Here is a 25,936-nt window from a genome sequence, read left to right as displayed (position 1 = left end):
ATGTATTCCAAATCTCAAAATTTCCAAATTTTATATAAGCAACCACTAAACCCCCCTCCTTGGTTGCACACCTTTTCTTCCCTTCTAAATCATTAAATGGCCCGGCCGGGCCCGTGTGCGAAATACGCTTCAGTCGGAAAGCGCACGTAAAATCCCCTAATATAAGTAAGTAAGTAAGTTTTGACACCCGTGTTTCATGCGCATCCCGGCTCATAAGCAGAGTACAGACAAATGAGGCCCCGAGATCAGCGGAGCGTGAACAACATGGATGCCGCCTTTCGGCCCTACCGAACAGTCAAGCTGCGATCTCGGAACTGCTCGCACGATTGAATCCAATTGCAAGCGGAGACAAGATTACTTCCCTTACCCAAACATGATCGTTGCTCAGAAATGTTCAAACTATCTTCAGTAAATCATGAAATTAATGCGAGCATGACATACTTGATACTTGAAACTGACTAACATGACATCAACATGGCTGGTCTTCGCAATGTTGAGTTTGTTATGTCACAGAGAGGAAAGCCCCAAGTCCCATTTGATGGTTATCTTCACACTAAGAACGTCGAGAGACTGACTTGCGTACACTGGAAGTGTGTCAAGTCCACATGTAGAGGAAGACTCACGACAGTAGGAACCGTGATAAGGAATGCTACAGAGCATAACCATGCCCCATACATCGTCACTACCTGGGCCGACCACGGAGCACGATTCCCCCTACCACTGTGGAACCATCACGGTACAACAGGTCCCAGGACGAACAACAACCTGGAAGGCTTTCATAACCGACTCAACCGAGGTCTCCCTCACCGGCATCCCAACATCTACCGATTTGTGGAGGTAGTCAGGAAGGTGGAACAGGCAGAACGAGCTAAGATTTTACAGCTCGACTTTGGAGCAGCTCCAAGAGGCAGGAAGAGAGTGTACAGAGAGGTGGAGAACCGTCTCTGCCGCCTGAGGTGAGGTGAGGTGAAATTGGGTTTAACGTCGCGTCCAAGATTATTGCACTTATATAGCGACGTGCATGCACGTGTATGTGTGTGTGTGGCTGCTTGTACTAGTCCGGACTGATGCCGATTTATAGTGCTAGCTCACTGAGATACCATGCCGCAGTTTAACATGAATACCCCACTCAGACACAGTATACTGACTCCGAGCCGACCAGTCCTTGTTTTAGCCCCTTAATGCCGAGCGCCAGACAGGGTAACAACAAGTACAATCTTTTAACGTCTTTTTGTATGACGCGGCCCGGGATCGAACCCTGGACCTTCCGCTCTCCGGGCGGACGCTCTACCACAAGACCACGGAGGCGGTCTCTGCCGCCTGAAGGACGAGTTGAATGAGAGGTGAAATCCCCAATGCAGTTTCTAGATGCGGTTGGCCATCTCCTCAGGCTGGGATAAAGAGTGAATTGAACATTTGAGATGAAATTTATTATAATGTATTATGAATTTTGAAAAATGAACATTTTGTTATAATGTATTATGAATTTTGAAAAATGAACATTTTATTATAATGTATTATGAATTTTGAAAAATGAACATTTTGTTATAATGCATTATGACTTTTGAATAATATCGTAATCGTAATTAAATATTTATCTCAATCTATTCGTGTTTCTTGGGTTGTTCCATTGTATGAAATAGGTAACAGACTAGGGATTAGCGGTGCCATGCACCGTGAACTTTGTTGTCTTAAGCTGTAGGGGAAATGGGATGTAGGGGTTTTGGGAGGTTACCGGGTGGAGGACCAGGGGCACTTTGAGTTTGACAGGTGTCATCAACTGGTCAAGTAACATCACGGTTTGTATATTCACGTTGATTGGACAGTCTAGACTGGCGCCAACTAATCATGACGGCGTCTTCAGAACAGAACAGAACTTTATTTCTCCCAGGTTTAGGCTTACGTGGATAACGGAAAATTTTGTTTTAGTGATAGCACATTTTTAATTCAATCTAATATACTTTCCTTGATTGAGTATATGACTGCGGTCGTAGATCCGGATGTATCTAAATATGCTCAGTAAATACACAGGATTTATTGTTATACTATTAGGATTAATAGATACAATTGAGTATTTACACCCTTGATCATAAAGTTAGTCACTACTTTTATTTTCACATGTTCGATTTGTATGATTTGGGTTATGGTTAAATTGACAAAATAAGAAATCATTCCGTGTATATGTGTATTATATTTGTACCCCAATACGTAATTAAATTGTGTATAAATAAAGACACTAGGTTAATTACTGTAATTGATTATTTGATAAACATATTCACCTTTAGTTGCGTAATATGTCACAGAGGTAAAGCTAATTCATAACAACTAATTGTCCCATTTATTTGGCTTCTATCTTTTATTTGAAACAAATGCTATAACGTGGGGTAATAAACTTCATTGGCAATAGACGTAGCATATAATTGTCCGCATGAACAGTCTACTCTGTTCCAGATATGTTTATTCATTTTGTCAGCATTTAAATCGTTGCATTCCTGGCTCAATGATTCATTTGACGAAATCTTGTTCCCTGTTTTGAATAACCGTCAGATAGTTCCAGACCAATTATAAAATTTCCAGCCCTATGTGTTGCGCATAATTCCGAGATAATTCGAAGTTCATATTCTTGTACGAACACTTATCAAAATTCATTTATACCTAGTACTATTATGTACATATGTATATAAGTTCAAATTATTATAATGAGGCCCTCTATTCTCGAAACGGTCTTTGTTCTACGACAACCGTAAGTCGGTATGGGAAAACAAAATATTTGTTTAATTGTTCAAAGTTCATAGTCAATGTCATATGATTATAGACAAGGAAGATAAGAAATTAAATATAAAGAGTAGCCACTTTAAATGACAGAAATTCTTTCAGTTAAATTTGCTCATGGTTTGGTCTTTTCGTGGTAAATAGTGCCAAAATACTCTTAATTATTTACTTTCATGTCATTACTAATCTCACATAAGGTCAAAAGTTGTACAACGTTTAACAGATATGATTATGACATGTTGTATCCAAACAAATCCAAGCTTGGAAATATGACCTTGACAAATTTTGGAATGGTCATATAACCATTTGGAATGGTGCCTGGTATTTAGAAGTTTTTGATTGTTTGGAATGGATGATATTTTGTCCAGTGCTTGTTCTAATCGGGCGAGGTTGTCTAAAGTTGAGCGGCCTGGGGTGAATCCACTTTGATCATGGTTTATTATATTGTTTTGCTCTAGATAGTGTTGGAGTCTATTTTTGACCATTGCCGCCATGGTTTAACATAAGTTTTGGTCTGTAAGAGTTTGCCTCGTTTGCCTGTGTGTTCGGTTATAGTAGTGATTCCAGAAGATTTTTGGGTAGCTGTTTAAATATTTGGTGAGCACTAGTCCAGGGGCTGTTCCTTTTGTTTTCTATTATTTAGAACATGGAGCCGTTCCTCTATTGTATATTGTTGGTTAATTTCTAGGTTATCATCTGTGGGTAATTTTGGAGATTTTTAAATTGTTTTTGGAATTCCTCAGGGAAGTTACTATTACTACTGATGGCTGAGAAGTGGTTTGCTAGGTTATTTGCTTTTTGTTTAGAGTTTGTTGAGTTATTTATGTTCGGTGTTTTTTGGTTCGTTTAATGCCTCGGATTGCGTGTATTTTGCGCCATACTGTTCTTGCGTCTGTGTGATGGTTTATTTCTTCGCAGACTTTTTTTTACAGTTTTTGGCTTTTGCCGTTTTGACTAGGCTTTGTACTTCATGGTTTAGTTGATGTGCTATCTTTAGATGTGTGTAGCCTCGTTAAGCTTTATTAAATGCGCTTTTGCGGGTTTTTTTAATTTCCTCGGTCCACCAGGGTACCGTGGTTTTGCCTATTATTGGAGTTTGGAAGGGGTTAGTATTTTTTGCTTTGTTAATAATGCATTCTGTTAAGTTTTGGCAGTATTGATCGGGGTCTTTATTTTCGAGGTCCGCTGGTTTGATCTGTTTGCAGAGTGCTTTGAATTTGTCCCAGTCTGCCTTGTAATTGAATTTTGGTTCTTAGGTTTCATTTGGGGTTTGGATATGATATGTTTCCTATGGTTATGTGGATTGGAAAGTGGTCGCTACAGAGTGGCTCCTCATGCACTTCCCACAAAGTGCTTTGGGCGAGATCAGGGGTACAGATTGTTAGGTCTATAGCCGACATATTTTAATTAATTTTATCATATCTAGTTGGATGGTTGTTATCTAGTAGTATTAGGTTTTTTGTTCGATCCATTCGCAGTGAGTTTGCCGTTTTGGTCTGTTTATCTTTAACACCCCAGGAGGTGTGGTGGGCGTTCGTGCTAGTCCGTTGGCATTCCACTGTAATATGCGTAGTCTTTCCATTATTTAGAGGGCTTAGAATTTGGGGATTAAGTTATGTTTAGGCATAGGTTACTATTGTTTCTATTTTAAGATTTCTTCTTGTTGAAGTCCTGAAGGAGGGACTAGGAAGATTTAGTTTGGAAGCCGACGCGTGGAAGGACTTAATGCTGGCGCTGATTTGTTTGAGTATATGTGCTAGTAACAGTGTAAGGTTACTTAGGGTTTTGTATCCTGTCTGGTTTGATGTTTTACGCTTATGAGTTTTTTGGGTTTTGAAGGAGACATTCAGTGTGTCTAGAGGGTCATATTCTGTTGTGAATGAGTTTTCTCCGCTTATGATTTGGGTTGGAGTGTCAATGTTGGTTGGTTGTTTAGTTGTCGTGTTGTGGGTTGATGTTGTGTTTGTTTGTTTGTTGTTAGTGGTGGATTTGTTACCCTTGTTTTGGTCTGGTAGTTGTTGCCCTAGTGGCTGTGGTGTTTTGGGTGTTCGGTCTGGTTATGGTGCTTGCTCTGCGGCTTGTTTTGCCTGCGGGTGTAGATGTTGGGGCGTTTTGTTGTATTGAGAACTCCACCGTTAGAGATCTCCTGGATGCTGGTGGGTTGGGTGCGTGAAGATGGGTGCATTTTCGGTAAGTAGGTCTCAAACAGATTTTATGTTTTTTAGATGTTGTGGGTTTTGGTAGTGGTATATTGTTTGTCTGTGGTGTGGCGAGTTGTGGTTTTGATGTGCGCGGTGCTGGTTTTCATGTTTGTAGTTTTGCTGTGTAGATGTTTATGTGTTTGTTGCCTGTTGTGTGAGGGTGTGTCTATGGGGGCAGTGATTTGATAGTGATGTGTGGGCTATAGTTTTGCAATGTATGCACTACGGGGCGCATGATCCTAGAAAATGTGGTTTTCGCGCATTTGGTTATGCATTTGTACTATAGTACATTGTTTAACTGGTTTAATATAAGGTTTAACTTCTCGTTATTTTTGGCGCCGAAAGAGATCGTTTCTGGGGCTTTTGGAATGTGCTGGAATACTGTTAAAAGCGGCGTTAAACCCAACTCACTCAGTCTGTTTCACTTTTCAGGCTAGACGACTTCATCCAAGCAAAGGAGTTTGTAGGGTTGCTGGACACACCCCTTCGTCAGGCAGTTAATTGCAGACCTTGGGCTTCTGCACATGATAATGCCCTGAAAAATAGCGTTACCCTTATATTATTTTAAGATAGCAGGACTACTGCTGAGTGCGCTATTAAACAACCAACGACCTATACTGGCTGCATCACGGGACAAAAACAAGAAAATGAATAAGAACCACTAGAAGCAATCAGCTTTAACCTAAAACTTGCAGTTCACTCAGTCCATTACTTGCAACTGTTATAATAAATGTAAATTATAACAAACAAGAAAATATTTCTAAAGGCCTTTATTATTGGTTAGAGGATTGTTTGAATTAGTTTTTACAAAAATCTATTTCAAAGTGTTGGTGTGGGAGGGTCACCATCTTAGCCAACACATCTGCACCAACAATCCATTACTGATACAATGGGCTCTGGTATTTTTATAGTATATTTTGGGTCGCCTCTGTTTGCATGGTCATCAAAGGGAGACAGGCAATATAATCTAGCACCATCGTTTGTTGTTCATAGAGAAATAAGATGTGTTTAAGAAGTAAGGTGTCAGTGATTCCCCCATTAGAGAACTTAATGGCAGGTGGGTGACCATCAGTCCTACTTCTTCAATAAACCAGAGCCATAAACACAACAGATAATTACAGGTCACATCACCGGGACATATTAGCAACCTGCATTCTGATTGGTCCACCAGCGGTACTTCAAATAAGTTAGACCATGATTTTGTCAACTGCTTTTTTTTACCAATAAAACACATTTACTTGAAAGCACTTCTTTCATAAACCTGACAGATGAGCAACTGTAAATAATTACTTTTCTTAATAAATGCTTTGAAACATACTGTGTTGTTGATCTAAGAATATTATCAGCAAATGTGGTAATACATTTCAGACAGAAAATATCTACCACACCACAATGCCGGGGCATGCTTGCTTCAAGAACATTATGATGTCATACTGGTGCTGCCTACTAGGGCACCCAACGCTGCAAGGGACACTTCATAGTCCTTCGTGTGGACCATTTGCATAATGCTACGTTTGTGTCTCACACTGAGCAAGTTAAGTATTATGGTGAAAGATAATGGTTTGAGTATGTTAAAGCCAACATACGTGGAATAATTAAGAACTGAGTTTCACTTTGTGTGAGTTCAATGGAGTATGAACCTTCATCGAGCAAGGGCAAAACAGTATGAACTTATGAGCTTGTGACAACGTTCATAAAATGTTTGACCCTCACACAGGTTCATACTCCAAAGAACTCACACAAAGTGCAAGTCAATTCTTATAACTTTTTACATCACTGTTTTTACCTCAAATTACGTAGACCTTGATCTATACACAATTATATTTAGTACGTGTGACTTCATGTTTACACTGACAGCCATACAACAACCAGCTGTATTGCGGAATAAACTAATTCCTCAAAACGAGAGGTGACATGACAACTTTTGTAGCTTCTGTACAACACATGTACTGATAAATATCACCATTAGATGAGAAATGTTTAAGAACTACCTCAGTAAGTCAGTTACAATGACAGCACGTCGTAATACATTTACATCAAGTACAAGACGTCAAAATGGCTGACATGAAAAACGCGACGGGAGGGATTTCCAATTTTTTTTACGAATCTGTGGCTATTACAGGTGTTAGTCATTACTGATCAATTGGCCGATCACTGAAAGGTGATTGTAAAAACGTGTCAAATAGATACTGAGGTACAATAATTTCTTAATTTGAAGTTTACACGATACATAGCTTTTAAATTGGACGAGTGGTCGGTCACATTGACGTTCATGAGTGTATGAACGACAAAATTTGACGTTCAAACGTTTTCCACAAGGCCGTGTTCTTGAAAAGATTAAACCACTGACGGACTACTTCCACATTCATGGGGACCCCCTGGGAATTCCAGGCACAATTACATACAGAAGTGTCTTTTTCTGATCATTTATACTCTTTAACCTTGAAGTCAGCATTTTACTATACACTGAGAAATGTCAGAGAGTTTGACTGCATGATCGTTCACGAATATCCTCGCTACGACCAGAGACCATATAATATTATATGGTCTCTGCTACGACCCATCCTAGTGAACAAAACGAAGAACTGCAAATCCAAACTATCGTAGTATTGAGTGGATCCGTGTCAAGGCTGACAGTGACAGTCTGCAGCAATCTATGAATTTACCTTAGTGTCCATTTGACGTGTCAATGATTGCGTCTTGTACGTAAATGTATTACGATGCGTTATCACCACTTCGTCTATTATGAAAGATTTCACAGTATTTTATCACTTAGATTCAGGACCTCTTTTCAAATGTCCCTTCTGTGCCAAACAAGATTATACATTTGATACATTCTCTTCCCTGACTTCATGAGATCAGAAACCTGACCAGGATTTGGGTATTAATATGCTCAGTATTTGTAAAATGTACAAAGATGTACAAATCACAAAATAATATTGAATGGAAAACAAAACCAAAGATTGAAATATAGAAAAAGCCACCATTCACACCCTACCTTTTGGATGAGAACATTCAAACATAATATCATCTTATTTTTCTGCAACCATTAGAATCTCATCAGATTTCAAAGTTGAATTTGCTACATCATTCCTACAAAACCACATATCCCATAAGGATATTTTAGTTGATGAAAACTGCTGCAGAAACTCAAATTGTACAGCAATGATTCCCATGTATAACCCTCATAGTATGTACATTCATGATCACTTGTTATTATTTGTATATGTTACAACTACATTGCATATATTATAACTGTATGTTATAACTATTTATTACCCATAGGTATAAACGAGTTCATAAAAAATCATATGTGCACAAGTGCAAATATACACTTCATGTGCACCAATCTATTGTTTATGTCATTCGGACGACATTGACGGCATTGCTGACGTCATTCAAATAATTGTGATGTAAGGTTAGAATGACATCACATACCTGAAGATTATTGACCTCATTTGTGGTTTTCTAAGACGGTGGTCATGATAAGTGCATTTTTCTGAAGGGGAGCTCAAAAAGATTTAGGAAATAACGATTAACAAAGAAATTATTACACTTGCATGAGTGTCACACTGATTTTACGAAACCCATGTGAGAATTCACGTTTTACCCACACTCTCGCCAGCAATTACATGAATTCTGACAGTCATTTCATAAAATAATTGTGAACCACATGCTTGTATAATTATCTCTATATGATATAACTTTGTATGTTACAACTAGGTATGCTATAACTATATGTCACAGCTGGGGGTGTCACAACTCAATTTGCTAATGATGTATGTTTTTCAAACTGTTACAACTGTATTGTTAAAACTGTATATATTAAAATATGTTATAACTATGTACTACAACTGTTATAACTGTATTGTTACAAATACATGTCATATAACTAATAAAAATTCAGGTTAAACTATTGTAACAACTATATGTTATAATTTTTTTGATTTGTTGATTAGTGCCGCACTCCAGGAGTGCAATATGACGGTGGTCGGTAAATAATCGAGTCTGGACCAGACAATCCATTGATTGACATCATGAACATCGCTCCAAGCAGTTGGCCTGTATTGACATGCATCAACCAAGTCAGTGAGCTCGACCACTTATGTTATATCTAGATATGTTACAACTATGTACGTTATAACTGTTACAACTGTATTGTTTTAACAGTATGTGTTACAAATTTATAAGAGGCGACTGTGCTTGTCATAAGAGGTGTCTATGCTTGTCATAAGAGGGCACCATGCTTGTAGTAAGAGGTGCCTATGCTTGTCGTAAGAGGCACCCATGCTTGTAGTAAGAGCCACCATGCTTGTAGTAAGAGGCCACCATGCTTGTCGTAAGAGGCCATCATGCTTGTCGTAAGAGGAGGCCACCATGTTTGTAGTAAGAGGCCACCATGCTTGTAGTAATAGGTGACTATGCTTGCCATAAGAGGCAACTATACTTGTCATAAGAGGAGGCCACCATGCTTGTCGTAAGAGGCCACCATGCTTGTCGTAAGAGGCCACCATGCTTGTAGTAAGAGGCCACCATGCTTGTCGTAAGAGGCCACTATGCTTGTCGTAAGAGGCCCCCATGCTTGTCATAAGAGGCCACAATGCTTGTCGTAAGAGGCCACCATGCTTGTCGTAAGAGGCCACCATGCTTGTCGTAAGAGGCCACCATGCTTGTCGTAAGAGGTCCCCATGCTTGTCGTAAGAGGCCACCATGCTTGTCGTAAGAGGCCCCCATGCTTGTAGTAAGAGGTGCCTATGCTTCTTGTAAGAGGCCACCATGCCTGTAGTAAGAGGCCACCATGCTTGTAGTAAGAGGTGACTATGCTTGTTGTGAGAGGCGACTATGCTTGTCATAAGAGGCAACTATGCTTGTCGTAAGAGGAGGCCACCATGCTTGTCGTAAGAGGCCACCATGCTTGTAGTAAGAGTTGACTATGCTTGTCGTAAGAGGCCACTATGCTTGTCGTAAGAGGTGACTATGCTTGTAGTAAGAGTTGACCATGCTTGTCGTAAGAGGCCACTATGCTTGTCATAAAAGGCAACTATGCTTGTCGTAAGAGGAGGCGACCATGCTTGTCGTAAGAGGCTACCATGCTTGTCGTAAGAGGCAACCATGCTTGTAGTAAGAGGCCACCATGCTTGTCGTAAGAGGCCCCCAAGCTTGTCGTAAGAGGCCACCATGCTTGTCGTAAGAGGCCACCATGCTTGTAGTAAGAGGGGACTATGCTTGTCATAAGAGGCATTTATGCTTGTCGTAAGAGGAGGCCACCATGATTGTCGTAAGAGGCCACCATGCTTGCCGTAAGAGGCCACCATGCTTGTCGTAAGAGGCCACCATGCTTGTAGCAAGAGGCCACCATGCTTGTCGTAAGAGGCCACCATGCTTGTCATAAGAGGAGGCCACCATGCTTGTCATAAAAGGCCCCCATGCTTGTCATAAGAGGCAACTATGCTTGTCGTAAGAGGAGGCCACCATGCTTGTCGTAAAAGGCCACCATGCTTGTCATAAGGGGCCACTATGCTTGTCGTAAGAGGTGACTATGCTTGTCGTGAGAGGCGACCATGCTTGTCGTAAGAGGCGACCATGCTTGTCGTAAGAGGCGACCATGCTTGTCGTAAGAGGCGACCATGCTTGTCGTAAGAGGCCCCCATGCTTGTCGTAAGAGGCCCCCATGCTTGTCGTAAGAGGCCACTATGCTTGTCGTAAGAGGCCACCATGCTTGTCGTAAGAGGCCACCATGCTTGTAGTAAGAGGCCACCATGCTTGTAGTAAGAGGCCACCATGTTTGTCGTAAGAGGCCCCCATGCTTGTCATAAGAGGCCACCATGCTTGTCATAAGAGGCCACTATGCTTGTCATAAGAGGCCACTATGCTTGTCATAAGAGGCCATTATGCTTGTCATAAGAGGCCACCATGCTTGTCATAAGAGGCCACCATGTTTGTCATAAGAGGCCCCCATGCTTGTCATAAGAGGCCACCATGCTTGTCGTAAGAGGCCACTATGCTTGTCGTAAGAGGCGACCATGCTTGTCGTAAGAGGCCCCCATGCTTGTCATAAGAGGCCACTATGCTTGTCATAAGAGGCCCCCATGCTTGTCATAAGAGGCCACCATGCTTGTCGTAAGAGGCCCCCATGCTTGTCATAAGAGGCCACCATGCTTGTCATAAGAGGCCACCATGCTTGTCGTAAGAGGCGACCATGCTTGTCGTAAGAGGCCCCCATGCTTGTCATAAGAGGCCACTATGCTTGTCATAAGAGGCCCCCATGCTTGTCATAAGAGGCCACCATGCTTGTCGTAAGAGGCCCCCATGCTTGTCATAAGAGGCCACTATGCTTGTCGTAAGAGGCGACCATGCTTGTCGTAAGAGGCCACCATGTTTGTCGTAAGAGGCCCCCATGCTTGTCGTAAGAGGCCACCAACGGGATCGGGTGGTCAGGCTCAGGTTGATACATATCATTGTATCCCCATTACGTACATCCATGCTCATGATATCAATTACTGGATTGTCTGGTCCAGACTCGTTTGTTTACAGATGGCTGAATGTGGCGTTAATCAACAAACAAACAAACAATATCTCATAACTCTATGTGTTACAACTATTGGTTATAAAATTGATGTTACAAGTATGTTATAACTATGTTACTACTGTATATGTTAAAACTGTGTGTTACAACTACATATGTTAAAGTTGTATGTGTTTCAACTAATTATGTTATAACTGTGTATGTTACAAGGTTTGTTACAGCTATTGTGGTTATAACTGTGTTACAACTATACATGTTATAACTGTGTTTGGTCTATTAAGTATTAGAAGCATATCTCTATGAGCTATTTAGTATTAGAAGCATATCTCTATGCGCTATTAAATATAAGAAGCATATCTCTATGGGCTATTAAGTATAAGAAGCATATATGTGGGCTATCAAGTATAAATAGCATATCTCTATGGGCTATCAAGCATAAAAAACATATCTCTATGGGCTATTAAGTATTAGACGCATATCTCTATGGGCCATTAAGTATTAGAAGCATATCTCTTTGGGCTATGAAGTATAAACAGCATATATGTGGGCTATTAAGTATAAGAAGTATATCTCTATGGTCTATTAAGTATAAGAAGCCTATTTCTATATTCTATTAAGTAAAAGAAGCATATCTCTATAGTCTATCAAGTATAAGAAGCATATATGTGGGCTATTAAGTAAAAGAAGCATATTTCTATGGGCTTTTAAGTATTAGAAGCATATCTCTATGAACTATCAAGTATAAATAGCATATCTCTATGGGCTATCAACTATAAAAAACATATCTCAATGGGCTTTTAAGTATTAGAAGCATATCTCTTTGGGCCATTAAGTATTAGAAGCATATCTCTATGGGCCATTCAGTATTACAAGGATATCTCTATGGGCTATCAAGTATAAATAGCATATCTCTATGGGCTATTAAGTATTAGACGCATATCTCTATGGGCCATTAAGTATTACAAGCATATCTCTATGGGCTATCAAGTATAAATAGCATATCTCTGGGCCATTAAGTATTAGAAGCATATCTCTATGGGCCATTAAGAATGAGAAGCATATCTCCATGGGCCATTAAGAATTAAAAGGATATCTCCATGGGCCATTAAGTATTAGAAGCATATCTCTATGGGCCATTAAGAATAAATAGCATATCTCTGGGCCATTAAGTATTAGAAGCATATCTCCATGGGCCCTTAAGAATTAGAAGCATATCTCTATGGGCCATTAAGAATTAGAAGCAAATCTCTATGGGCCATTAAGAATTAGAAGCATATCCCTATGGGCTATTAAGTATTACAAGGATATCTCTATAGGCTATTAAGTATTACAAGCATATCTCTATGGGCCATTAAGTATAAAAAACATATTTCTATGGGCTATTAAGTATTAGAAGCATATCTCTATGGTCTATCAAGTATAAATAGCATATCTCTATGGGCTGTCAAGTATAAACAGCATATCTCTATGAGCTATCAAGTATAAAAAACATATCTCTATGGGCTATCAAGTATAAAAAACATATCTCTATGGGCTATTAAGTATTACAAGCATATCTATATGGGCCATTAAGTATTATTAGCATATCTCTATGGGCCATTAAGTATTACAAGCATATCTCTATGGACCATTAAGTATTACAAGCATATCTCTATGGGCCATTAAGTATTACAAGTATATCTCTATGGGCCATTAAGAATTAGAAGCATATCTCTATGGGCCATTAAGAATTAGAAGCATATCTCTATAGGCCATAAAGAATTAGAAGCATATCTCTATGGGCCATTAGGAATTAGAAGCATATCTCTATGGGCCATTAGGAATTAGAAGCATATCTCTATGTGCCATTAGGAATTAGAAGCATATCTCTATGGGCCATTAGGAATTAGAAGCATATCTCTATGGGCCATTAGGAATTAGAAACATATCTCTATGGGCCATTAGGAATTAGAAGCATATCTCTATGTGCCATTAGGAATTAGAAGCATATCTCTATGGGCCATTAGGAATTAGAAGCATATGGTCAGCAGAAGGTGACATAGAAACACTGCAAGCATCCCAATCACTCCTTTTCCAGAATGCCCCAGAACATGATTTCTTTATATCAATCACACAAAATCACAAATCTCTTTGCAAAATGTGTCATGAACCATCTGGAATCTTGCCAACATTCAGAGTTGAGCAGGTGACAGATGACCTCCCTTGTACTTCACATAGAAGTGTGAAAGGCCCTGCTTGATTATCAAACCCATCTAACAGCTTTCCTGGATCTTAAAACCTGAGTCTTTGTGCATAAATCTTCATCAATCTGAGGCTCTGTGCTAGTTCATCATGTCCAACAATATGCAGAATACGGAGGAGTTCTTCAGCTGTGGCCTCTTCACCTTTGAATTCTTTCCAAAACAACATGGCAGTGTAGATTCTTTCTGGGAGGTTTTCTTTCCCTGGATGGATCTGTTCAAATTCCATCATTTTTTCCTCTGGAAAGTGAAATTTCTTCATCAAATAGCGCAGTTCATTCTTGTTAAGATCACACTTCATCCTCTCAAACATCATGTTCAGGAGCAGCTCTGAATGAAAACAGCAAAGTTAAGTGTGAGTTACTGTTCAAATATAAAATACATATCTGTAGGATTATCTCCGCAAGAATTCCTCTTGCAGCTGTGCCCAATTTCTGTTCTTTACATATTGAGAATCCACAAGAAAATCATACAAAACTTCCTAGATATTTCATAACAATTTTATGGAAAACAACTACTGATTTATTCCATATTGTGATGAAGATTTTTACACCATTCTCAAGCTGGAGTGACAACAACTAAGTGATGCAAGGTATATATGCAGGACATGTTGTGATATGCTGCAGATTAACATTGACAACAGATAATAGATAACAAGTAGATAATTGGATGAAGCCAAATGTACAGTAAGAATAACAAATAGCACACAGGTAATGATGATCGAAGCACACAAAACGTCATACAAAAAGACTCTTTCCAAATAAAAAGAACACTATTGTCTTTCATGCTAATGAAAACTTAAAGCACTGTTGCTCACCAAGTACACTCAAAGAGAGCTGAAAGTTAAAAAACTTGAAATCTGTCACCATGAAACAAGGAAAGTATGGTTGCCTAATGACTGTGTAAAGTGGTTTGTTTTAAGCCAGAAGACAGTATGATCCAAATGCAATAGTAAAGTATGAGTGCACTTCAGAGACATAACATATTTCATTTTCCCAACATCATCAAAATGCCAAAATGTATGGGGCCTTAAAGTGACTTAAAATCATAATCAAGATCTTATAAAAAATATTAAATAAAAATGTTTAATTACTAATCAAAATCAGTGATCCCTGTGGGAACCCGATTCTGAAATATTATCACATTTAATTTGCTATTCTTGCTAAATCTAGCATAATAAAAATCTTCTTAAAAAGGGAGTGCCAAATACACGATACCACACATTCCAGATGTAGTGCATACAATACCCTGATAATGATAAACACCAGGTGTTTACAGTGCCTTGTATATTTGTCTCTCTTTCAGGAAAGCAAATGATGCACTATGATGATTGAAAGACACAGGTGATATCTTAAACTTGGTGAACATTCTATGAACCCGCCATGCTTGTCGTTGATTATAATACATGGTGTCAGAAGTCAACACAGAAACTGGGCCGAAAGGAGTTTTGAAGGCAATCTAGGCGAGAACTGGAAACAACGGCTCCAAAGGTTTGAGTTTTACCTAACAGCCAGCGGAATCACTGCGAAGTCAGAGGCCGTGAAGTGTGTGCGACCTTGCTACACGTGGCGGGAGAATCAGCCATGCAGGTATTCAATTCGTTTGAATGGGTGAATGAAGGTGACACTAAAACGTTTGATAGAGTTATACAGAAGTTTCAACAATATCGTCAACCAAAGAAAAGCTTGATTATAGAAAGACATGCATTCTTCATGAGATCACAGAAAATCGGGGAAACTGTAGACCAGTATGTGTCAGATTTGAAAAACAAAGCTAAAAACTGTGAGTTTGCTGACTTAACCTAAGGGTTAATAAAAGACACCATTGTCTGTGGTGTGACAGTATGAGGATGCGCTTATTGAGAGAACCTAGGTTTGGCTGATACAGTTGACCTGTGCAGGGCTACTGAGGTTAGTGCACAACAATTATAAGTTCTGAGTGAAGAACAAACAGACATACATGAGGAGGCACACACAAGACAAGGATGTTGTGTTGTTGCAGAAAGGCCATGGTAGCTCTGGCAACATGGGGACAAGTGTTGTCCTGCTGGAAAATGTGTTGATGTTGTGCAAAAAAATGGAACGTGGGGTCTGATCACTTGGTCGATATACCGCTGAGCAGTGACGCCGTGTCCCCGACCTTGACCAACATTCAGAAAGCACATGGGTCCAAGTCTCGTATTAAGTCCAATCCCTACCCATATCATGACGCTAGGTCCACCCCATGGATTCCTTTCCACAACGTTTCTATCAGCAAAACGATCACCTCAATGCCGCCAAATTCTGACTCTTCCGTCTGCATGGGAGGCACAAAAGCGACTTTCATCAGAGAAGAGGACACACCTCCACTCACGATGACGCCAATTGTGATGACCCTGTGCCCCCTGAAGTCCTGCTTGTCGATGCTGTGGTTGGAGAACAGGACGACGTGCTGGTCGGCGACATCTGAGGTTGTTGGAACGGAGACGTCGGATCACAGTGTCCCGGCTAATATGTCGACAATACCCTGATAATGATAAACACCAGGTGTTTACAGTGCCTTGTATATTTGTCTCTCTTTCAGGAAAGCAAATGATGCACTATGATGATTGAAAGACACAGGTGATATCTTAAACTTGGTGAACATTCTATGAACCCGCCATGCTTGTCGTTGATTATAATACATGGTGTCAGAAGTCAACACAGAAACTGGGCCGAAAGGAGTTTTGAAGGCAATCTAGGCGAGAACTGGAAACAACGGCTCCAAAGGTTTGAGTTTTACCTAACAGCCAGCGGAATCACTGCGAAGTCAGAGGCCGTGAAGTGTGTGCGACCTTGCTACACGTGGCGGGAGAATCAGCCATGCAGGTATTCAATTCGTTTGAATGGGTGAATGAAGGTGACACTAAAACGTTTGATAGAGTTATACAGAAGTTTCAACAATATCGTCAACCAAAGAAAAGCTTGATTATAGAAAGACATGCATTCTTCATGAGATCACAGAAAATCGGGGAAACTGTAGACCAGTATGTGTCAGATTTGAAAAACAAAGCTAAAAACTGTGAGTTTGCTGACTTAACCTAAGGGTTAATAAAAGACACCATTGTCTGTGGTGTGACAGTATGAGGATGCGCTTATTGAGAGAACCTAGGTTTGGCTGATACAGTTGACCTGTGCAGGGCTACTGAGGTTAGTGCACAACAATTATAAGTTCTGAGTGAAGAACAAACAGACATACATGAGGAGGCACACACAAGACAAGGAAGGACAAAAAGCAAAGAGGATATTATGAAGACAGGCGAAATGCACAGTATCCAAGATGTAGGGCATGTGGCTATTATCACATAAAGGATAAATGTCAAACTGCGAGAAGAATTTGTGAGTAGTGCAGTGGCAGACACCACTTTGGAAGTATACTGACACGCAAAAGAAACGCAAGGCGAGTATGCAGTATACAGTTTATTTATTTTCAACAGTAAAGACAAAAAATACCAATAGGGCAAGATTGACAAAAATTTGACTGAAGACAGTTTAATGGATTAAAAGGCAGATGACATAATTGTTTTTTTCAAATGTTAAGGGCTTACACAGTTTCGGGTCAATACCAACAACCTCAGTCAATACCTGGTGTGACCACCATTAGCATTGATCACTGCCACACATCTCCTGTACATTGAGTTGATCAGACGATTTGTGAAGGCCCTAGGGATCCTCCTGCACACATCCAGAGTAGCTGTGCATAGTTCATTGGCAATTGTAGGGACTGGGCGCACATTGTGCCGACGCCTTTGAACCTCATCCCACAAGTGTTCGATGGGGTTCAGATCAGGGCTGAGGGCTGGCCACGGTAGAACACGGATGTTGTGTTGTTGCAGAAAGGCCATGGTAGCTCTGGCAACATGGGGACAAGTGTTGTCCTGCTGGAAAATGTGTTGATGTTGTGCAAAAAAATGGAACGTGGGGTCTGATCACTTGGTCGATATACCGCTGAGCAGTGACGCCGTGTCCCCGACCTTGACCAACATTCAGAAAGCACATGGGTCCAAGTCTCGTATTAAGTCCAATCCCTACCCATATCATGACGCTAGGTCCACCCCATGGATTCCTTTCCACAACGTTTCTATCAGCAAAACGATCACCTCAATGCCGCCAAATTCTGACTCTTCCGTCTGCATGGGAGGCACAAAAGCGACTTTCATCAGAGAAGAGGACACACCTCCACTCACGATGACGCCAATTGTGATGACCCTGTGCCCCCTGAAGTCCTGCTTGTCGATGCTGTGGTTGGAGAACAGGACGACGTGCTGGTCGGCGACATCTGAGGTTGTTGGAACGGAGACGTCGGATCACAGTGTCCCGGCTAATATGTCGATTATGTGTTCCTATGGTCTGTTGAGCACTTTCACTTGCAGTTAGGAACGGATGTCGCTGGTGTTGAGGGGTAATCTGCCGATCTTGTCGAGGTGTGGTGGCCCTAGGACGACTGTTCAAAGGAAGGTCTTCTGTGGTCTGTGTAGCATTGTATCGATGCAGGAGATGGTAAATTGTGGTTATGTTAACGTTGAAATGACGGGCAACATCTTGGACAGACTCTCCAGCTTCCAAACGTCCGATAGCCTGGTTTCTCTGAATTTGAGTTAGGCGTGGCATTGTTGACCAAGGAGTGGTAGGTACAAGAATCGGCCACAGTTTTATACCTACCACAGTTCGTGACAGTTTGTGCATTTTCGATTTCGCGAGAAATGGATGCATGATACCCATTGAAATGGTGCGTTTTGGCGATTTGTTTTTTATGTTGCGTTTTTACTCAGGGCTTATAACACCATCAGGCTTCACTACATGCTAAAACTCGTATCAATTTATGGCTCGGTGTTGGTTACCTTAAGCTTAAAACCACTTGCGTTTCTTTTGCGTGTGAGTATATGTGCAAAACAAGACAACGTATGTCAGATATACGAGACCACCCTGACAACAAAAATAGACATGTACATGTGGTGGAGAATTCAGAGTCTGAAATTGAGGATTTTGACCAACTATTCATCAAAATGCTGGAGTCAGATTGTGATATTGAGGACTGGAAAGAAACCCTGACAATTAACAAGAAACAGGTAGAGTTCAAGCTTGATACAGGGGCACAGTGTAATGTCATCTCCAAACGAGTGTATGACAGTTTGAAACTAGTAGATGAACAGTTGTCAGAATCTCAAACAAGACTAGTTTTGTATTTTGGATATAAGACAGCCCCACTTGAACAATCAAAGCTAGAGTGCACATACAAGGGAATTAGTTACAAGATACTGTTCCAAGTTGTCTAAGACGACAGACCTAGCATACTTTGAAAGAAAACATGTCCAGAAATGAACTTGGTGCAACGAATACATTCAGTTGAGATACCTGTGTTACCAAGTCCAGAGGTGAACAATGATATTCTGGGAGCATTTCCAGAACTATTCAAGGGACTGGGTTGCATGCCAGGAGAACATCACATTAAACTTTTGGATTATGTTACACCTGTTGTTCATCCGCCAAGAAAAGTGCCAGCAGCATTAATTGGGGAAAGTTAAAATTGATCTCAACCAATTGGAGAAGATTGGTGTCTTAGTCAAACAGACAGAACCAACCAGCTGGGTGATCAGCATGGTTACTGTAGTCAAGCCACACAAGACGGGCAGTGAAAAGAGAACACTATCCCATGAGAACTGTGGAAGAAATCATGTCACGCTTACCTGGAGCTAAAGTATTCACCGTTCTGGTTGCTGAGTCCGGGTTCTGCTGGCAGATGAAACTGGATCAAGAGAGCTCCAAACTGTGCACCTTCAACATGCCATATGGTATCGCTTCACCAGAATATCTGGTGGAGTTAAATCAGCTCCAGAGGTTTTCGTTGATGATGTGAGTGTGAGGTATAGATGTACTGCAACATGATGAGAGACTGCATGCAGTCTTGAATCATCTTCCCGAGGCAAGAGGGTTAACTGACTTTAAAAGTTCAGTTTCCACCCTTGCCGAACTAGGCTAGAATAACTGGGCTCGATCGTAGTGCCACCAGTGGCTATTACCAGCTACGTCCCTTTTAAGCCTCTCCTATCGACCAATCAGATTCCATCACTTGCGTTTGCTTCACACAAAATGGTGCCGCCCAGTCAGGACGATCTGATCGATAATCAACATCTATATTGTGATAAAACGGGTTTTACATCGCGAAATGCATCAAATCACGTAAGCAACTTGGTTAAAAACATGAAAAGATTTGGAAAATATCTGCTGACGAGTTTGCCGTGCACATGCTTTGCAAATCTTGGAATCCTTCGAAATCTGCACGACAGTTAACGAACCTGATTTCGATTTCGGTGCGCGATTTTGATTGGACTATGCATAGACTCGTTAGTCCAGCCAAAATGTTACTCCATAATACCAGCCTAGTTCGGCAAGGGTGGAAACTGGACTTTTATAGTCAGTTAACTCTCTTGCCTCGGGAAGATGTCTTGAATAGGATACAGTCGAGTGGTCTGAAACTTAACAGATCAAAGTGCAAGTTAAGAATGACCAAAGTGTCATATGTCGGACATCTTCTGACAAAGAATGGACTAAAACCAGACCCTGAAAAGGTGAAGGCTATTAGAGAAATGCCAGAGCCGGAAAACAAACCTGACTTGATGAGATTCCTGGGCATGATTCAGTACCTAGGAAGATTCATACCGAATCTCTCCAGTGAAACTGCACCACTGAGCGAGTTGATGTCAAAAGACATTGCATGGCAGTGGGAAGAATTCAAGAATTTGAAGAAACAAGTGACAGACACTATGGTACTTCAGTACTTCGATGTCACTCAACCAGTGACATTGTCAGTTGATGCCAGTTCCGAAGGACAAGGAGCAATGCTCATACAAGCTGAAAAGCCAGTTACATTCGCATCACGATCACTAACAAGTGCACAGAAGAGATATGCACAGATCGAGAAGGAGATGCTGGGGATCCTGCATGGGTGAGAAATTCCATCAACAAATATATGGAAAACCTGTCCGTGTAGAAACAGACCACAAGCCAAAAGAAGCAATCTTCCAAAAACCATTGTGCCAGGCTCCACAAAGATTCAGAGAATGTTGCCCCGTCTGCAGAAATATGATCTACAGTTTACTTACTGTCCAGTTAAAGAACTTATCATTGCTGATACCCTGAGCGCATACCTATGAGCTGATGACAATTGGTTCCATGAGACAGAGTTTGATGTGAACTTTTTATCACAATTACCATTAACAGATGACCCACAGCTACAGCAACTGAAATCTGTCATTCTCATTGGTTGGTTGTCTGACAGGAAAGATGTTCCAGCTTGTGTACAAGACTTCTGGAATACCAAGACTGTAGTTAGTGATCTAGTCTTCAAGGGAAACAAACTAGTTGTTCCAAGGGCACTGCAAGCAGAAATGCTACAGAAAATTCATGAAGCACACCTGGGAACGACAAAATGCAAGCAACGAGCAAGAGATGTACTTTTCTGGATTGGAATGAACAAACATATTGAAGATAGTGTATCACAGTGTACAATCTGCAATGAAAACAAAAAAGCAACAAAACTACAAAAACAGTGATTACCTGTTGTGTGTGGACTACTGGCAAGATCTTCAAAAGTACTACTATGACAAAGGAAGCAAGAATTGCCTCCCCTGAATCTGGGACATTATGTACAAGAGAATTCGGCTGTTGTGACAGCAGTCCACCCTTCACCAAGATCATACAAGGTGACAACTAACAGTAGCAAAACATACAGACGAAATAAACGCCACACCAGAACAACAGCGGGAAACTTGGGCAACATGAATGACAAGTAAGAAATCACTCCAGAGTTAGATAACACTAAACCAGTAAGCTCTGAAACCCATGACAGTCCAAAATAAAATGCCATGGACAATACAAAGCCAGTAATGACCAGTTCTGGTAGACCTGTCAACATACCCAGAAGATATCAAGATTGAACTGTTTATATATGTACATATATATAAATATATATGGTATAACTTCAACATTCAACAACTGTGACCAAAAGGATCGGGTGGTCAGGGTTGCTGACTTGGTTGATGCATGTAAGCATATCCCACTTGCGTAGATCGATGCTCATGATGTCAATCACTGGATTGTCTGGTCCAGACTTGATTATATACAGACCACTGTCATATAGCTTGAATATTGCTAAGTGCAGCGTTAAACAACAATTGTACCATGAATTTGGAAATTACTCAATTCTGATTGGTCAATCAGAGGTTGTCAATCACAATAAACCCCCTCTGATTGGAACAGCTGATTTGAAGGCCATATCACTGCGGAAGCTAATATTCATAGAATAGTTCTTTTTTCAGTCATTGTCGGTAGGTATATTTCAATAATTATATCTACAATAACAGGTTACAAAATGCAAAGTTGTGGTTTTTAAAATATTCAAAGGATGTGTGGCAATACATTTTTTACAGAAAACATGATGGAAATCTACAAAGAGAATGTATTTTAAGTTTTGGGGACAACAGAGTCACAGTAAGTGATATGACGTCATAATGTTGAAGTGCAGTGTAGAACGAAAGCTTTGCTTACTTAGTTTTCTTTATGCCCCCATTTCACTACGACCACGAATATCCCGAATCACCCTGAATAGGAACTTTTTCATGTTCGTAGATAATTCTCAATCATTTCTTGAAGTTCTTAAATGAATCTTATTTGATTCCTAAACATTCGTACAGTTCACGGGAGTACGTCGATTTGGCAAGAAAGTTTTTGTTTGTCAAAAACTTTTGTGGAAGGGTCCCTGAATTGTAATTTTGTGGCTGTGTCGTAATCCGTTCGTAATTAATTCTTATGTTCTGTAACAGCTTCATAATTGATTCTTTTGCATTCTTGGTTATTCTTATTGATTCATGGCTCCAAACATTTCTTGTCCTCAACCCGAAAACATCCCGAAACAGCCACGAATGTCCCAAGTCAACTAAGAATCATGTCAGAATTAAGTAAGAACAACATTCAACATATTCCTAACTTAGTCGTAGGTGATTCTTACAATTCATGCATGATCCTTACATGAATCTTGTAAATGGTACATGTTTCTTAACCCATTCCTGACATTCTTCATATTTTTCAATCCAATTAGCCATGAAAGTTTGCATTATTGGCCGAATCATCACAAATTTCGAAAAGTGTCCCATTCGGGGTGATTCGGGATATCCGTGGTCTGAGTGAAAGGGGGGCATTAGGGGTGCTCACCTCATATTAGCTTATGAAGTTGCCGTGCTTATATGCTTTGAATGCCTGTCATATGTTTGAGTGAAGTATTATGGTGTAACTAGCTGCTTGAGCCCATACAGTGCCATATTTTGTTTGAAGGCTGTCGTCGGTGCCTCGTAATTCAGATCGACAACCCATTCAAAACACAGAACTCAATCCATATATATATATCTCAATATATCTGCTGACACCAGAGAGCCCATCTAACCAATACTCAGGCAGATCAAGTAACCCTCAGTTGTGCCATTTCTGAAACTCTTCTCCTTGTGTAGATATACCGGGTAACAGAAAATCTACTACCATGGGAACAGTTACTACCATGTGATCCAATCTCCTTCCTCTTCGCCTGCTGTCTGAACTTGTGCCATCAGGTGTTATAGATGACGGAAGGGGAAAGTCTCCAGGACTGTGCCACAGCATTGGAGGCAGCCTTGGAAAAACACTTTCTGTGACACTTTCCAGGCATATAGGTGGAAATTTTGGAGACTTCCATAGAAAAGTCCGATCATGGGTGAAGGAGCAGATTGGGAGGTAGTGGGAGCTGGAGTGGAGCTGCCACAAAGAGGAGAAATATTCTGGGAGACCAATTTCAGTCCTCCACTTTCCTCAGGAGAGCTGGGGAGCTTGAAGTCGAGACATCGCAAACAAGTCGATATGGGAAGTGTCCCAACTCTTCATTGTGCACTTGAAGACTTGGAGATGTAGAAACCACTCTGTCGATACACTCTTGTTTCTCCATGAAAAACAATCAGCCAAGATGTTCAGTTTCCCAGGTACATTGTATGTGAAATGTGTGCAATCTGCAGTTGATCAAATCTGCCAAGCTGAATAAACGTACCGTCTCCTTCAACAAACCTTGTCACTTCATTCCCCCCTATCGTTGTAGATATGCAGTAGTATAGGTAATGATGGTTCTGCCGCAACTCCACTGGAGCTGGATTTATATACCTATACTGCTACTACAGATGGAATTTTTTATGCCAAAATGATGATGCGATTTAATGATAGTCATAAGATTAAGTTAAATTGGCTCTAGCTCACCAATACCTGGGGCCAATCATTGCTTCTATTAGTGATGCGATTCAACGAAAGTCGTTTTAAAAGAAATATCAATATTAATTAATAATGGATAAAATTTACTATAGCCCACGAGGATATTGGAAAGGTGTAGGAGCAATAAAAAAATTAGCCACCACGGCTAAGGTATCTAAAGATGTGGCCAAGGATTGGTTAAAGAAACAAGCGATGTGGCAGATATATTTACCGGCACCGCGTTATATACCGAGGAAGAAGTTTGATATTTTTACGACGAATGAAGTTCATCAGGCTGACCTCTTGTTTCTTCCCCACGATAAGGTAAAACGCAAAACGTATAAATACGCTTTAACCGTAGTGGATGTGGCTAGTCGATACAAAGAGGCTGAGCCATTAACCTCGAAAGAATCAACAGAGGTAGCTAATGCACTGAGTCGCATATATAAACGCGGACCGCTAAAATGGCCTAAGCTATTTCAAGTAGATCCCGGTCGCGAGTTTATGGGATCGGTAACTAAACTGTTAACAAAGAACGATGTCAAAATCGTCCGTGGTGAAAGAGAGGCCCACCGAAGTCAAGCTATCGTCGAAAGATTTAACAGGACATTAGCGGAACGTTTGTTTGGCTATCAGTATGGGATCGAAATGAAATCCGAGCGATTGAGATCAACCGAATGGGTGACACGATTATCAGCCGTTGTATCAGCGCTGAATAATGAAGTAACGAGATTAATAGGGAAGAAACCATCCCATGCTATTAAAATGAAATCCGTGACTTCCGAATCTTCAGCACCGAGGAAAGGCAAAGAACGAAAACTTCCGGATAGAGTAAGGGTAAGATATTTATACCAGGCCGGTGAACTCGAAGGAGGCCTACGTCGCGCAACCGATCCCATATGGTCCCTTAAGACGTATAACATTAGTCGATTGGTTACGAAAGAAGGAGAGCCCATTCTTTATTATCTTCAAGATGGACCGGGTAGGGCATTTGTACGAGAAGAGTTGTTCATAGTTCCCGACGGTACGGTATTACCACCATAACCATAAGCATAGGTATTTACACCATCATTATCAATCCATCTCTTTGTATCTAAGGGGGATAATGATGTCTTGTTCATTCTTAATCCATATATCCTATGATCGTAACTTCTTAAAGAGTTCATCTCGTGTTTGAACGTTCTACCGTTGAATAATGATTCTTTATACTGTTCATGTTTGATATGCTTTTTTACAACATACTTCTTAACGCCCTTAGCTTTTCTTATCTCTCCATTATCAGACTTCTTTATAGAATACATCTTAGGTCTTAATCCCACATACTCCGCTATAGGGGTCCCAGCACATTCATCCTTCATCTTACCTAACACCTTTTTATTTACTACGCTGTGCAGTGGATTATCTTTAGGGTAATCGCTCGTGTCGTACATATCTATTTTTTCTGCCATATCTTTATACACATCCTCGGTTTGTATTTCCATCAACAAAGAATCTGTGTCGGTATATAACACCTCGCATCTATCGCCGTATTGCTTCTTAAGTTCGTTGTAATAAAAGTCATACATTAAGTGTTTTGACAAGTCGAGAATACTCATACCGACGTACACCGGTCTGTTGAATTTTATATTACTCTTCTGCATATGCAACGCGGCTAAGTCGTTATCAAATATCTTGCTTCTGTTAAAAGCCGGACTGGCTATAAGTTTCCTGAGTCTTTCTTCCTCATTAGATCTGACTAATTTAACATCAACACGCTTCATTAGATTCTCCATAGTTTTACCAAATACCGAGTTATTCATGAGCTTATACAGATTCTTTTCGAAATCGCTGGTAGCTATCTTTCTTAAATCTGTGTTCAACCTTATATAGGGCTCCATCCAAGGACTTTGATCGAACTTTAGAACTCTAGATACCTAA

At 40.5% G+C, this 25,936-nt stretch overlaps 2 protein-coding genes across 2 annotated transcripts in view; one reads left to right on the top strand and one right to left on the bottom strand.

Annotated features, from left to right (window-relative positions):
• Positions 1–474: 474 nt before the first annotated feature.
• LOC125372363 lies at positions 475–5,688 on the top strand. The gene is made up of 2 exons (XM_048382111.1): positions 475–961; positions 5,406–5,688. Exon 1 carries the CDS (start codon positions 475–477, stop codon positions 958–960), a length of 486 nt encoding a protein of 161 aa, XP_048238068.1. The 3' UTR covers position 961; positions 5,406–5,688.
• Positions 5,689–11,442: 5,754 nt separating this feature from the next.
• The window catches only part of LOC124150127 (leucine-rich repeat and death domain-containing protein 1-like), a 130,271-nt gene continuing 115,777 nt past the window's right edge, over positions 11,443–25,936 (bottom strand). The window contains exon 3 of the mRNA XM_046522052.2: positions 11,443–14,069. Coding sequence (XP_046378008.2) covers positions 13,771–14,069 — 299 coding nt within the window. The 3' untranslated portion in view covers positions 11,443–13,770. The remainder of the gene's footprint in view (positions 14,070–25,936) is intronic.

The sequence above is a fragment of the Haliotis rufescens genome, unplaced genomic scaffold (assembly GCF_023055435.1).
Source record: "Haliotis rufescens isolate VD_foot unplaced genomic scaffold, xgHalRufe1.0.p SCAF_4, whole genome shotgun sequence".
In the NCBI taxonomy this organism is placed as follows: Eukaryota; Metazoa; Mollusca; class Gastropoda; order Lepetellida; family Haliotidae; genus Haliotis; species Haliotis rufescens.
Note: the sequence above shows the minus strand (reverse complement) of the source record. Positions and strands in the feature narration are given on the sequence as shown.